The sequence below is a fragment of the Equus przewalskii genome, chromosome 10 (assembly GCF_037783145.1).
Source record: "Equus przewalskii isolate Varuska chromosome 10, EquPr2, whole genome shotgun sequence".
Classification (NCBI taxonomy): Eukaryota; Metazoa; Chordata; class Mammalia; order Perissodactyla; family Equidae; genus Equus; species Equus przewalskii.
The window spans coordinates 40,824,892-40,839,457 of record NC_091840.1 but is presented as its reverse complement, the minus strand read 5'-3'; the positions used below and the strand labels follow the sequence as shown (position 1 = coordinate 40,839,457).

Sequence of the window (14,566 nt, the reverse complement as noted above, 5' to 3'; positions counted from 1 at the left end):
GTGCCTCCAGGTTCAGGAGACAGCTGTATAAATTACACCTCTGAGTTGCTGGTGGTCGTGCTCCCACAGCCATCCTAAAACCCCAGCCCTTCTCCTCGTCCACGAGGGGCACCCAAGGTCCCCAGCTTGAGCACTTAGGAGCCTTTAGGTGAAAGCTAGAGCATGGGGCTGGTCAGTGGGGTCTGGACAGGGCACTACAGGCTGGCCCGTGGACAGAACTCCCATGGAGCAAGATTCCAGAGCCCAGCTGTGGGAGGAGCCGAGGAGGTGAGCCAACCTCCCAGCCCAGGGACCCTAGAGCATCGCTTTTCCTCACCACGGGCCAGGGTTGCAGGAGGAGCCACTGTCTGGTGGTGTCCCTACACAGGGCCTCAGGGGCTCCTCTTCTGGTTCTCCCAGCCCTAGGGAGGCCCGGGTGGCCAGGAGCCATGCTCGTCTCTGGAACCCTGGCTCCCCTGAGCAGGGCTGTAACTCCTCCTCCCAGGCCTCCCAGACACCAGCCCTTCTCCCCTCAAGCCAGGCAGAGACCACATCCTCTGTGGGTGTCCTAAAACGGGCCATGACACACACCTGAGGGGAGAGTTCTGGTGGGGGTCAGGAGATGGCGGATGCAGAGAAGTGGGTCGCGCTGGGTTCTGGATGCTTCAGGGAGCTGATGTTGCGTTTGTCCCACTGCACAGGAGAATCATAAGCTGCGGGATCAGAACGACGACTTGAACGGACAGATCTTGAGTCTGAGCCTCTACGAAGCCAAGAACCTCTTCGCCACTCAGACCAAAGCCCAGTGTCTGGCTGCGGAAATAGACACAGCGTCTCGCGATGAGGTAACGTGCCCCTCGCTCTGGCTTTGGGGCCTGGGCCCTCCTCTGGGAGTCCTACCCCATCCCCACCTGCCGAGATGATGGGTCCCAGGCTGCCCCGAGCAGGAAAGGCAGACCAGGGCCTGGCCCCTGGGAGTCCCCGTCTGCAGCTACCCCAAGGGACCAGGCAGAGCTGGGAGGGGAGTTGGCCGCAGGCGGAGTTAAATCAGCTCTACTTTGCTGCGTGTGGTGGGAGGAGCGCAGCTTTGGGAGCAGCGTGAAGTTCGAGTGTCAGTTCTGCCAGAAATGTGCCCAAAGGGCCGGGTGATTTCATCGACATGTAGTGAGGGGAGACCAGACTCCCCTCCCCCCAGCCCAGATGGGAGGGGCGCTAGCATTTCTTGAGCCACTGCTGGCACTGTCTTCACTTAATCTAATCTGACAGCTCAGAGGCTTTGTAAACACCTCCATGTCACAGAGCAGCAGACCAGGACACTGGATCACCTACTGGTGGAGGGAGAGAGGGACCCAGGTCTCTAGCGCCAAAGCCCACTCTTTCTGCCCCAGCAGGGTGTGGTTATAAAACACCAGGCCTCCACAATACCCTGCTTACATTTTCACATAAATCATGAGACCGCCACTGAACCCCTTGCCCTGTACTTGGGACACAGAGCTGAGAGCTGACCTGGCCTCCAGGAGCTCCCAGGTGAGCAGGGCACCGGCCTCCAGTCTTGCGGCAGAGGTAGCATTTCAGTTATATCCTAAAGGACATGGCAGGAACTGACCTGGAGAAGGACAGTGGCAGGGCCAGCGGTGGGGAAGGGGCCATTCCAGGCAGAGGAAACAGTTGGCAGCCTTCTGAGGCTTAGCACCCTGGAACTTTGGGCGTCAGTCTTGATTATAAATGCCCCTGGTCAGTGTTCTCAACCCTTACCAAAGGATTGCCTACACCTGGGCCCCTCCACAGGCCCGCTAAATGAGACTCTCTGGGGGTGGGCCTGGCCACCTGCGTGGTTAACACTCCTTGGGTGTGAGCTGAGCCGCTGGCTTAGACGCATGTCCCAGCATCAAGTGCTGAGGCTGGTCGTAGGGCCCGCCTTTCCCAGGGTCTCCTGAGCCCCTCTGTCATCGAGCACTGGCCCACTGCAAGCCTGGGAATCTGGGCTCCGTCCATACCCTAGCCCAGGCCAGCCTCCAACCTGTCTCTCGCTTCCCCTTCAGCTCATGGAAGCCCTGAAGGAGCAGGAGGAGATCAACTTCCGGCTGAGGCAGTACATGGACAAGATTATCCTCGCCATCCTGGACCACAACCCCTCCATCCTCGAGATCAAACACTGAGACAAGGGGGCCAGCTGCAGAGTGGCCTCAGGACCCCCAGACCCCTCCCGGACCCCAGGACCAAGGGGCCCACCCTGCCTGCGGATGTGGCCCGGGCCGGGCCTCACGCGCACACTGTAAACGTATCTCTAGCCACCGTGTAACGTGTACTGGTGTGTATGTGGGGAGGCCTTGCACACAGCAAGGGGTGAGCATGGTGCCGTGGCTGTAGGGGACGTCTGCACGGTTCGCTGTCCATGCACTTTGTGGTCCCTTTGCAGGGGGCAGAGGGTCCTGGAGATGGGAGGGAGCCAGGTGTGCTATCAGGAGTTACTGTAATAACAAGAACTGGAAGAGTGTGTTTCAGATACTGGATAAAATGATTCTACCTCTGGGGACAAGGATTAAGAAATACTCTCGTGCAACAGGCTCTTGCACCCCACCCCTCTTTCCCCGGGACTGGAAGCAAAATTATGATCTTTTCCAGGAGTTCGAATGCCCAACAGCTGTGTTCCCGCTGACCTCTTTGGCCCCCTTTCAAGCCCAGGTGCTCAAGCTCAGAGAGGAGGCAGCGGCCCTCGGGAGCGCCCTCCAGGCCGACAGCCCCTGCGATGCTTGTGCACAGTGTGTCCAAAGGACCCGGGCTTGCACAGGCACCAGCACGGGGTGGCCTTCATTCCAAGAGTTCTGGTGTTTTCAGAGTTCTCTGTACACTTCCCCATCCCTGCTTACCTACCTCTCCCTTTCTGGTTTTGTTTTGTTTTGTTTTTAAGACAATGAAAAATATGCAGCATTCCCTTGGGTGTAAAATGAAGGGATGAAAAGGAAGGAGAAGGGGGTCGGGGGATGGGGGTGTCTAAGGCACGTGTGGCATTGGGCAACCAAAGACTCGATTTGGGGGAGGAGCACACTCACATCCCGGCCCTCCTTTCCCATGGCTGCATTTGAAGAGAAGCGCCGATGGAGATGGACCGTGCTGAGGGTTTCCTCGGGCTGGGAGCGGGCCTTGCTCAGCAGCCGCTGTTCTCTGTGCAGCCTGCTTACGGCCCGCCTCCAGGTTGGGTGTTCAGAATGGGAGCTGGGCTTGGCTCTGCTCGGCAGCGAGGCCCCCGCATTCCAACTTTCAGGAAGACTCCTGTATCCCAGCCAGGGCAACAAGCACTGTGCTGGTGGGAGACACGGGAGGACGTTGCAGGAAAACCTGAGTCTTCCATCCTGGTGACGTCCACTCTGGATTTTTAATACGATCTTTTGTTCCAGGCAGCTGGGAGTAGATATGGTACTTTCCTTTCCGTTTTCCAGTTTGTTTCAATTTTATGTGGCTTGGGATTCGTTTCCTTACTCCAGATGTATACAAATTTCTGTGGTCTTATTTTTTTCCCCCTGCAAGTTTCTTGTTTTCTTCAGCACTTGCAGCGTAAAAAGGAAAGTCAGGGCATGTTGGGGAGGGGTGTGGAGGGGCGTAGGCAGAGGAGAGAGGGCCGCAGAGCGTGACGAGGGGCTCCAGAACTCAGGTGTGTCCCCTGCTCACAAAGGTGGCGCTGTGGCCAGGACCGCTCTTCACCCCACTCCAGTCAGCTGCGCGTGGGTGGGATTTCGTGATTTCTTTTTAAGCATATGAGTGGGATTTGTTTCATGCTGCACGTAATGGGACCGCACTGGTCTGAGCCTGGACTTGGGGCCACCCACAGCACGAAGACTAGGGCAGGGGTCAGTCTTCTGGGAGTCTCAGCTCCTCAGGACACTGGCCTCCCTGGGCTCCCCCGAGGGTCCAAGAAGAGGCGGCCGTGGAGAGAGGGCATCAGGAGGGGGTCTATTGGGAATTTGCTCATAGGAAGGAATGGCCACGAATTAGAGGAAAGGAAGGAGGACGAATCAGGATGTGACTAGGGCCTGGGTTTTACATCGGAAGGAGTCCTGCAGGGAGGCCAGCCAGACCCGGGGCCCGGCCCGTGGGGGCTCGTCCCAGCCACGGGCGTTGTAGATGGAAAGCTTTACATGCTCTTTAGCTGCCCTGATGGGGAATTCAGGCCACAGAGTCACAACATAGGAAGGAATTTCTGCCGTGGGGAGAGGGGCGGCAGACGCTGTCAGCCCTGAGGGGGCGCCGTGGGGACAGACTCCAGAGGAGGCCTCTGGGGACCGGTGCAGTGCGTGGGGTCTCTGGAAGAGGGCTGACTTTAACATGGGACTGAATTCCGTGTTGCACACACTTCAAGTTAAACCCAACCTTCTTTCTTCAGCCGAAATACATCTTATAAAGCCTAGCCTGTCAAATTGGCTTTTTAAGATCATGTCGCTTTTTCAAATGCCTTTCGATGTGGAAAGCTAGCCTGAGGGGGGCCGAAGCCCCGGTCCCAGGCCACAGCCCCTGGGCAGGTTCCCGAGCTGTACTGACTCTGGGTGCAGGGAGGGCCGGCCCTTCTCACTTCCCTTGTTCTCTGCCTCCTCCATTTGAGATTTCTACCCTTTTCTCTTAGTAGTGGGGCTGCTGGGTAGTATCCAGGATCCCCAGGGAAATTTGAATTTCAGGTAGACAGCAAGCAATTTTAGCAGAAGTCTGTTCCGTGCGATACTTGGGACATATTTCAAATGGAGAGATTTTTTAAATTCTGATAACTGGGCCTAATCCCCAGAGGTTGTGATTTCACTGGTGTGGGCTGTGGCCCAGGCATCAGAATTTTTTAAGGTCTCCCAGGTGACTATAACTTAACTGGGTGTCCGACGTGGGTTTTGTTTTTTGTTTTTGCTCAACCTGGCACCTCTCCCAAATAGGAGTCAGCAGTAACTTGTCTGAGGTTTAGAGGTGTTTCATGGGGCCTGGGCACGGGGTCCTGCAGCAGACTCACATTTTACATGACACGGGGCTCTCCTTGCATTCAGTCGGAAGCCCCAGAATTCACTGAGCCAGCGAGTGAGTTTTATATACGGCATCTACTAGCAAAGGGAGCACTTTCTGTTTTAGCCAGGCCCTATTCCGTGGGAAGGCCTAAGAAATAAAGTTCTAGTAAAAAAAAATTGTTTTAAATTTTGAATTGACCAGAATTAGACGTTATTTTTTTTTAATTTTATTTTTTTCCTTTTTCTCCTCAAAACCCCATTACATAGTTGTATATTCTTAGTTGTGGGTCCTTCCAGTTGTGGCACGTGGGACACCGCCCCAGCGTGGCTCAGTGAGCGGTGCCATGTCCACGCCCAGGATTCGAACCAACGAAATGGGCTACCTACAGCAGAGCGCACGAACTTAACCAATGTTAAATTTGTAGGTTCTTTGAGAATTGTCAGAGGGAAATTTACCTTGTTTATTTCTGACCTATTAAAAATGCAAAGCTCGAGGCCCTCCTGAGGCACTTGGACCTGAAACAGTGGTTCTCAACTTGGGCAGTGCGTTGGGATCACCTGGGGAAATTTTAAAAAATCCTGCTGGCTGGGCTGACCCTCTACCCCCACCCCACCAAGATTCGTATTTAATTGGTGTGGCTGTGGCCCAGGCATCCAGATGTTCCAAGAGCCCCCCAGTGATGCTAACGTGCAGCTCAAGGTGGAGACCCCTGTGCTAGAAGGATGCTGGCCAGAGGCAGAGAAAACTGCGGAAATGGCTGTTGGGCTTCTTAATCCAGATGCTGGGTGACAGCCAGTTCTCCTGCTGGGGTGTCGGTGGCTTTTCCTGTTATGACGTCGAGTGGTGAGAAGTTAGCAGATCCCTTCCCCCCAGGGTGGGAGGCCAGATGCTTTCAGGAGCTGGTGGATCCAACCTGAGTGGGCAGGTCTCCTCCTGGTGCCCGTGGAGTCAGTGGGTGGCACCTGTTGGGATGTATCAGCCACGGGCGCATTCCGGAATGGGAGTGGAACAGGCAAGGGGCTGACAAGCAGGGCTGCCCCCTGATAGCAGCCTCAGAAACAGCAGTCACCTACTTGCAGGCTGGGCAGGCGGGGACCCTGGCTTTGTGGGCCTCTGATCTGTTTTCAGGCTAGGTGGATGAGGGTCACCCCCAGCTCCTCCTATGAGTAGCCAGACCAGCATCCCGGCGCAGGCTCTGGAGGCTCCAGGTGCTAGTCCCCTGGCAAGTCTGGTCTCTACCCTGGCCAGATCAGATCCCGGAGGTCAGGAGGGCACAGCGTGGGCTCGTTGGTTCCAATGAGGGACTTAATAACTGGCAAAGGCCCCCAGAGGCCAGTGTGGGGCCTGGTGGATTGCAGGAGATTAAGCCCTCTTCCTGCGCTCTGTGGGTATGTGTTTGATGCTTTAGCAAATTTAAACCTGAAAGCCAACTTTCGATGTGATTGGAACAGGGCAAGGTTTTGGATGGGCACCATGCCAAGGAGATGACTGTTGACCTGGCAGGTCTAGAGCGACTTGAGAGCAGGTCTAGAGGGCTAGATTTAGATTGAGGAGAGGGACCATTCAGGACTTCTGTGCCAGCAGTGCCCCAGCCTTTCCTCCTTTGGGCTAGGGCAGCCCCTTCATTGTGAAGCTTTGGGCTGGTGAGACTGGCGTGCCCTTAGAGGGCCTCAAGCTAGAGGGGCCACGCCCTCCCTGGTGACTTTGAGCAAATCCCTTCCCTCTGCTGACCTTAGGGACGTCTGAGTCCTGCCATCCTCCTCTGAGTGTGTGTGAAAGGGCAGGGAGCAGGAGAGGCCGGAAACTTGGGGCTGCCCTACCTGCATGGCGGGATAACACTGAGGCCCTTCAGCCATGCTCTCTGCTGCCTACCTGGGAAAATAGGCTGCTTTCTAGAAAGGCTTGTTGCTAAAAGCGTAGACCCTGGCAAAGAGTGACGCCACCGGACGTTGGTGCTCTGACCTCGTAGGCTCCTTCTCTCCCTGTGACTGTAACAGAGGGAAGTCTGCCCTGAGCCACCAGCAGGGGAGTGGCTGGGAATGGCATCCCGGGGCCACCCCTGCAAGATCTAAGTGCTGTTGTCCCGGGAGACCGTGCCTCCTCTGGGACCTTCTGCTTTGCTGTGCTGCACAGGCTGTGTTTTGTCTGCATGGTTTGGGGTCGTTGTCCTTGTGCCTTTTCTTCCCTGGCACCACTGTACAGGATTTTCCATGTCACCACTGCCCCCCTTTCTACACCTCCTCGTTTACCCTGGCCCTTCCTGAGCCCCATAAATGTATACAGAGTGTCCCCTCACTTAAGGTCTGCTCCCAGGCCAGGGCTCCCGGCACGCGTACCCAGGAGTGAGGCTCCGCTCCCCCTGCGCTCACTCAGCTGTGTAGACTTGGTAACTCAGTACAGAATCTTTTCACTATGGTCCTAAGCCTGGGGGCTCGGACCCGCTTAGCCCCTCATCCAGCCTACAACTAGTTTAGGCACACCAGAGAGGGTAACTTTGTTTAAAGCAGCTTCTCCCACGAACCTCTTCCTGTATCGGTGTCAATATTGATAGAAAGCAGAGCGCCGCTTCCTAACCTAGGGTGTGGGGATGTCATGGGTCTGCAGCAGCTCCCTGGGCCCCTCGGGTGATGCACCCAGCCCCCAGGAGAAGCTCCAGCGATGTGGCTCCCAGTGCTTGACCTTGGGCCTGGGTTCGGGGCCACCGCCATCTGGTGTCTAGAACAGCTTCCGACCCCACGTGGGCAGACGGGAGAGGCTGCTCTGCCGCCCTGCCTGCCATTAACAACTGCCGAGCTCTTCCTTGTCCGCCGAAGGTGCTCAGTCCCTGGTGCCGTCACACACCCGATGGTGGCAGGCCCGCCCGGGGCTGCGTTGCCGAGGACTCTCTCACAGCCCGCTGGCTGCCTGCGTCCCGGCTCTTCCTGCTGCCTTGGCTGGGTGTCCTGGGGCCCGGATGGAAGAAGCGGCACTTGTGGCCTCACGCCCAGGGGTTGGCTGGTGGCTTTGACTCTCCGTGGGATTCCACTTGAGTCTTTTGCCCCAGGAGCCTGCATCTGGAAGCAGGCTTAGCTCTGGGGCTGGGGTGAGACCTCCACCTCCAGGCCGCAGGGTGAGGAGTGTGGGGCGAGGCCCCAAGGCTGCATCCCAGGGTCCCCATCTCTCCGCCTCCAGTCTGCTTCTCACCAAAAAGGAGCGGGCTCTCAGAGGCAGGCTTCTTCGGGAACTCCAGTGTACAGACCAAGGTGTAAATAAACACTTTGCTTTTCTTGCCTGACTTGGTGGTGAGTTTCTGTGGTGGGGGAGGGCGGCTGGAAGAGGTGAGGCCTGGTTCCAGGGCCCCTGAGGACGGACAATCTCTCTTAGGAAGAACAGGCCCCACCCGGCGTAGCAGCATAGCTGGTGCTGTCCTCCAGGGCAGGGTGGGGCAGGGGTCAGTTTAGCCTGCTATCCCCAGGAGAGGAGATGTGGATCCCAGGAGCCCCTGGAATGCCACCATTCCAGCCATGGGACTGCGATGTTTGGAAACTGTCCTTGCTGCAACCGTGTTCCTTTCCCAGCGGGGGCCTCCCAGGGTCCTCTCAGCTTCTCTGGTCACTCTACTGGGGGCCCACTGCCATCTTCCTCCATGTCAGCCACTGTGACTCCCCTGGTTCATGGGCCTGAGTCCTCCACTCAAGCCTGGTTTCAGACCAAGCTGCCAGCCCTGGGCCTGCCAAGCCCTGGAGTATCAAGGTGGCTCCAAGCTGCATGGCCAAAACCCCCAGATTTCTACGCTCTCCTTGTCTGCCCTTCCTCTTAATATTATGGGATTCCAGGTGTCAAAAGGATTCACAGGTCACCCAGGCCCAGCATCTGGAGATGAGCCTGCCCTCCCTGTTGGCCCAGATTCTCAGGACAGGCAGGAAAAGGCCCCCCACGTCCCCACACAGGCCCTAGTGCCATGGGTTGGCCAGGGCAGGCAGACGCTTCCCCACTCATTGGGTTTACACGCCTCCCAGGCTCACCAGGAGTTACTTTCCAACCCTGGCAGTTGCGTGTTCTCCTGCACCTTTATTCCTTCCATCCTCCTGACATGCCTTCTTTCCTTCCCAACAAGGGTTGCCAGATTCTGCAAATAAAAACACAGGATACCGGGGCTGGCCTCGTCTTAACTTGATTACACCTGCAAACACCCTATTTCCAAATCAGGCTACATTCACAGGTGCCAAGGCTTAGGACTTCACTGTATCTTTTTGGGGGACACAATTCAACTGAGTTCACTATTCTGGAGAGAGGCGGGAGCAAGCACTGCCGTGTGTACAGGCTGTGCCCTCTGCACAGGTACATTCCCCACTCAGCAGTCTCAGGACGTCTCCTGGTGGTCTGTACCATGACAGACAATGCCATCCCTACACCCCCTGGAGGTCACAGTTCCTGCAAAGGTATTTCATGGTCGGATCCCACCAACTTACCAGGCCCTCAATTTAGGGCCTTTTAGAAGCCTCTGGGCCGGGGCCAAAGTCTCCTGAAGGGTCTGGGCACGAAATCAACCAACCAACCAACTTAATCTACTGAGCACCACTGTGTGGGACGAGCTCTGTGCCAGGCACTGGGGATTGGTACAGAAAACACAGCCGAGGCTTCTGTCCTCCTGGGGGATGGGGAGACACAGCCGACTCCTGGTGATCAGTGGCACCAAGGGAAAGGTGCTGGGGGCAAGGAGATGGAGGCCAGTTGGGGATCAGGACAGCTTCCCCCGAGGAAGGGGCATTTCAGTAGAGCCCTGAGGATTGTAGGACTAGGAACCACACGTGCGGTTGGCTTGTAGAAAGCACAGCCCTTTCCGGGCACTGTGGCGGCGAGGTGCGATGGTGAGGCAGTACAGGGCCTGGTGGACTGAGGGTGGATCTCATGCATCCATTAAGCAAATGTCTCATCAGTGCCTAATAGATGCCCGTGTAGGGCTATAGGTGCTGGGCTTGTAACGGTGAGAAAAACAGACCCCTCCCCACCCTCATGGCACAGGGAGCTTCTAGAATGCTAGAATGGGAGGTTCTCAGTCCTGGGCACATATGTGAATCACCTGGGGGAGTTTTAAACCATGCGGATATAGGGTCCCAGCCCAGCGATTTGGATTTGGGTGATAAGGGTGGGGCTGGACGCTGGGGTTTTTCTCAAAGCCCCGGGTGATTCCAGCCTGTTCCATGGGTGAGACTCAAGGGTGCGTCATCACTCCTGAAATCATTTGAGGAGTCAGGGGACACTTCAACTGAGGCCTGAAAGGAGATTGGGGAGAACACTGGAGAGGGAACAGCAGGTGCAGAGGCCTTAAGAGAACTAGCAGGGCAGCGAGCAGGCCATGGTGACCACGGAAGGCCCTGGAGCCAGGGCGCGGCTGCTCCGAGCCGAGTTTCAGAGAGCGGCAGCGGGAGCAGGTCAGCTGCGGGGAGACAGAGGCAGCCTGGACTCGGTAAGACCTGGTGTTTTTGCTGAGTGACAAGAAGTTGGAATCACCAGCTTCCGGTGGTCACCTGGGCAAGGGAGCCAGGCTTCTCCCCACCTTGCTGGTCTACCCCAGCTAGCCCATCTGCACAAAGTGACTGACCGACACCCAAGGGTGGACAAAGCTATCCCTGCAGTTCCCCGCATTCAGGCCTGGGCCCTGGGGGGCAGCTGGCACGGCACCACCATCGCTCAGACCCAGAGGCCCAGGGTCAGGAGCGGGCACTCCGTGAGGGACGAGGCGGGCTCCCTTTCAGTCAGTCCAGCTGACTGTCTGCTCTCTGATTTCTGAGCCCTGAGGGACTTGGCATCGTTCCTCCCACTACAGCCCCTCTCCACTCCCCAATCCCTGTGCCCAGTGCCCTTCTTGGCCCAGGAGGCAATGATGAGGTCGTTCACGTTAGCTTACATTTGTGTAGGGCCTACTGTGTGTCAGGCAGGGTTCTAAGTGCTTGGAGTGTATGGGGTCATTTAGTCCTCACAACCACCATGAAGGGGGTGGTAGTATTATCCCCATTTTACAGGTGGGGAAACTGAGCCACCACAGGTGACCTAACTAGCCACAAGGCACCTAGGATTCACGGCCAGGCAGCTGGTAAGGGTAGGAGTCCTCCCAGAGCGGGACTCAGCTGCCTCCCCAAGAAGTGGGTTGCTCAGAGTGGGGAGGGGTTGCTAGAGGACGTGTGCTGAGCCCTGGAGCCTGGGTTGGCTCTCCATGAGCAGAGGGGCTGGAAAGAGGGCACAGCAGGGGGCCCTGTGAGGGCAGGAGCATGGAGGTGGGCACTTGCGCACCGTTTGCACGGATGAGGAGCAGGAGCAGAGGCCCAGGAAGGGTGGTGGTTCCACCATGAAGCAGCCCGAGGGGTCAGTACTGCTCCAAGCCCACAGGGGCGAGGCTGTGGGCTCTAGGGCCCAGGAAGGGCAGAGCCAGCTTCAGCCTGGTCCTTCCTGGAACTAACCAGGTGGCTGGGTCGGGGCTGCAGGAAGTTCTCCTCACTCTCCTGCCATCCCTGGTTTGGCCCTGACTTTCCCTCCAAGCTCTGACTTTGATATTGGGTCCTGATTTGGGCTCCATGACATTGTTATGGCCTCTGGGTTTTAAAAAATATGCTAGAGCTTCTGAAAGGCCCAAATGCAGAGGGCAAGGTTGCTGAGGTCCGATCCCCCTGTCTACAGCCTGTTTGATGGCACTAAGCCCAGGGGAGCCCGGGAGACCCTCATCCCTGCGTTCTAGCCCAACTGGACCCCTGCCCCCACTCGGCTTTCCCAGCTTATCCAGTCCAGCAGGCTACGCCCAGGCCAACAGCTGGACTCGGCTGCTCCCTGGCAGCGTCTAGTCTTTACGCTTCGGCCTGCAGCCGTGGGGGGAGGCTGTGAACATCAACTCCGGAGGCTGTCAGGGCTGGAGGGAGACCGGGACAGGAGCTAGTCCAACCTGTCCCACTAGAGACCCTCTAGATGAGTCTGTTTTCTGAGGTGGGGGGGGAGACAAAGGAGACCCACCTCATATCTCTCTGTATCCTCTGTAGGATCCCACCCCAGGGCTGTACACCAACCAGCGCCTACACTCAAGAGTCACAGGCGGTGAATGACAGGTGCAGTAGAGTCTCTAAAGATAGCCACCTACTGGTTTATTCCCTCCCTCTGTGCAGGCCACTCCCCCACTGAGAGATGGAGTTTCTCTCATCTACCCTTGAATTTGGGCTGGCCCTGGGACTACTTTGACGAATAGATGCAAAAATGCACCCCTTGTGACAGAAGTGACATTCTGAGACTTCTGAGCTCTAGCCTTAAGGAAGCTTCTGCTTCCTTCCTCTTAGAATGCACCTTCTTGGAGGCCAGCTGCCATGCTATGAGGAAGCCCAAGCAGCCACATGGAGAATTGAAGCCCAACAGCCCCAAGTAAGCTCCCAGCCAATGCCAGCCACATGAGTGAGGCCCTCTTGGGCCTCCCAGCTGTCCCAACAACCCAGGCAACACCAGATGAAGCAGAACTGCCTGATCTACCCACAGAACCATGGAAAACAATCAGTGCTTGCTTTAAGCCCCTACGTTTTGAGGCAGTTGGTTACATAGCAATAGATGCATGAAACAGCAGGTCCGCAACAATTTCCTCCCTACCAGGCTTCCTCTCAGAAGATCCATCTCTCCCAAAAGGAGTCTACCCAAGCAGGACCCATTGTGGGGAGTGACTTCGTCCATCAGTCCTCTGACCTCAACCAGGTATATCTCTCGCTGTCCAGGAGCCCCACAGAGCATCCTGACTGTCCACGACAGCAGGGCCAAGTTCAGGGAAAGAGAGTCCCAAGAGCTGTAGCTGCCCAGCAGTGGTTCTTGCTGAGGCCCCTGCCTTATTTGGGGCTTCTGAGGAGGCCTGATTTTACTTACCCCATGATCCACCTGGGAGCCCTCTCTGCCCCTTTAAATGCCACAGCCACCTGTGAGCATTTTGTAAGGGTGAATACTAACGAGTGGAAGTCAGGAAGTCTCTAAACACTGAGAAGGGGGAGCAAGAGGAAAAAACCCAACGGCACTGACCTTAAGTATGAAAAGCAGTCATTTAATTTAAATGTCTACAAATGCGGCCATACGCTCTCCAAAAAGGTTCAGTTGTGTTGACTTTTTCCTCCTATTAACAGCAGGCTTAATTTAGAGCTTTCATGCTGGCAAAGGGATTGTGAAACTTGACCAAAGGGAAAAGGGTCAGGTTGCTACTGTGCCCAAGGAAAAAGGGTCAGGCCAGCATTTCACTCCCCTGCTAACTCAGTGAATAATGAAGAGGGATGTTCAATGTTCAATTAATGCAGGGCTCTGGCTAATGGCTAACTCTCCCATTCTGTGGATGAGGAAACTGAGATTAGATGGCCACTGAGTGGACACTGGGCATGGGCCCTGCCCCATTCATCCAGCATCACAAAAGTTTTAACTACACCATGCAAATAACCACCAGCCCACAAACCTAGAACTGAAATGTGTGTTAGTTGTATGTAACGTCCCATATCCACAAACTGTTATTGCTATGTGACAAACTACCCTCACAACATAGTGGCTGGCAACAAGAATATTCTTCTCACATTCTGTAGGTGGGCTGGCAGTTCCTCTGCTGGGTATGTCTGGGCTCACTCACCCAGCTGCATTCAGCTGAAGGCTCAGCTGGGCTGGAAGACCCAAGATGGCCACACTCACAGGCCCGGCAGGTGGTACTGGCTGTTGGTTGGGAGACCCCTCATGGCCTCTCATCCTCTGATGGCCAGAGAGCCTTCCTCACCGCACAGTCTCAGGACAGGGTGCTGAGATACTGAAGGCAGAAGCTGCAAGTTCTCTTGAGACCCAAGCTTCAGAATTTACGTATCACTTTCACCACATTCTATTGGTCGAGGCAAGGAAGATGGCCAGCCCCCATCCAAAGAGCGGGGACATAGACTCCGGCTCTGGATGGGAAGAGCCGCGAAGAATTTGTGACTGCATTTAATCTACCACACACTCTATTTAAAATTACAATCCTCCCTTCCACTTCTGGAATTTCCTACCCTTCTTCCCTGCTTTATTTTTCTCCCTAGTACTTATCACCGTCTGATATACTATATGTTTTGCTTATTTAAGAATGGAAGTGCCATGAAGGCAGGGACCTGTGCTGCTGAGGTCGCTGCAGTAGCCCCAGCCCCGACAACAGGGTCTGGCACATAGTAGGTGCTCCAAGAAGGTTTGCTGAAGGAATGAACGACTGGACGCTCTTACTACTGCACTGGGTGGAGGTAGGTATGGCCTGATTCTTGTCCACTAGGAGCTCTGAGTTTCAGAACCAGCTCTGACCTTTTGGTTAAGTTTCAGAGCATCTTTGCCAATGCAAAAGCTCTATTAAAAATGGTGCCAGTGGGGCCACCCCGTGGCTAATGGTTAAGTTCGCGCATTCCACTTCAGTGGCCCAGGGTTTCGCTGGTTGGGATCCTGGGCGCGGACATGGCACCACTCATCAGACTATGATGAGGCGATGTCCCACACAGCACAACCAGAAGGACCTACAACTAGAATATACAACTATGTACTGGGGGGCTTCGGGGAGAAGAAGAAGAAAAAAAATGGCAATGGATGTTAGCTCAGGTGCCAATCTTTAAAAAAAAAAATG

At 55.8% G+C, this 14,566-nt stretch overlaps 1 protein-coding gene across 4 annotated transcripts in view; it reads left to right on the top strand.

The window, feature by feature from the left end:
* RAB11FIP4 (RAB11 family interacting protein 4) overlaps positions 1–8,233 on the top strand; it is a 117,583-nt gene extending 109,350 nt beyond the window's left edge. For all 4 annotated transcript variants that reach the window (XM_070562616.1, XM_070562615.1, XM_070562617.1 and 1 more), the window contains 2 exons: positions 681–824; positions 2,022–8,233. In XM_070562616.1, the coding sequence (XP_070418717.1) occupies positions 681–824; positions 2,022–2,138 (261 nt within the window). In that variant the 3' untranslated portion in view covers positions 2,139–8,233. The remainder of the gene's footprint in view (positions 1–680; positions 825–2,021) is intronic.
* Positions 8,234–14,566: the final 6,333 nt, after the last annotated feature.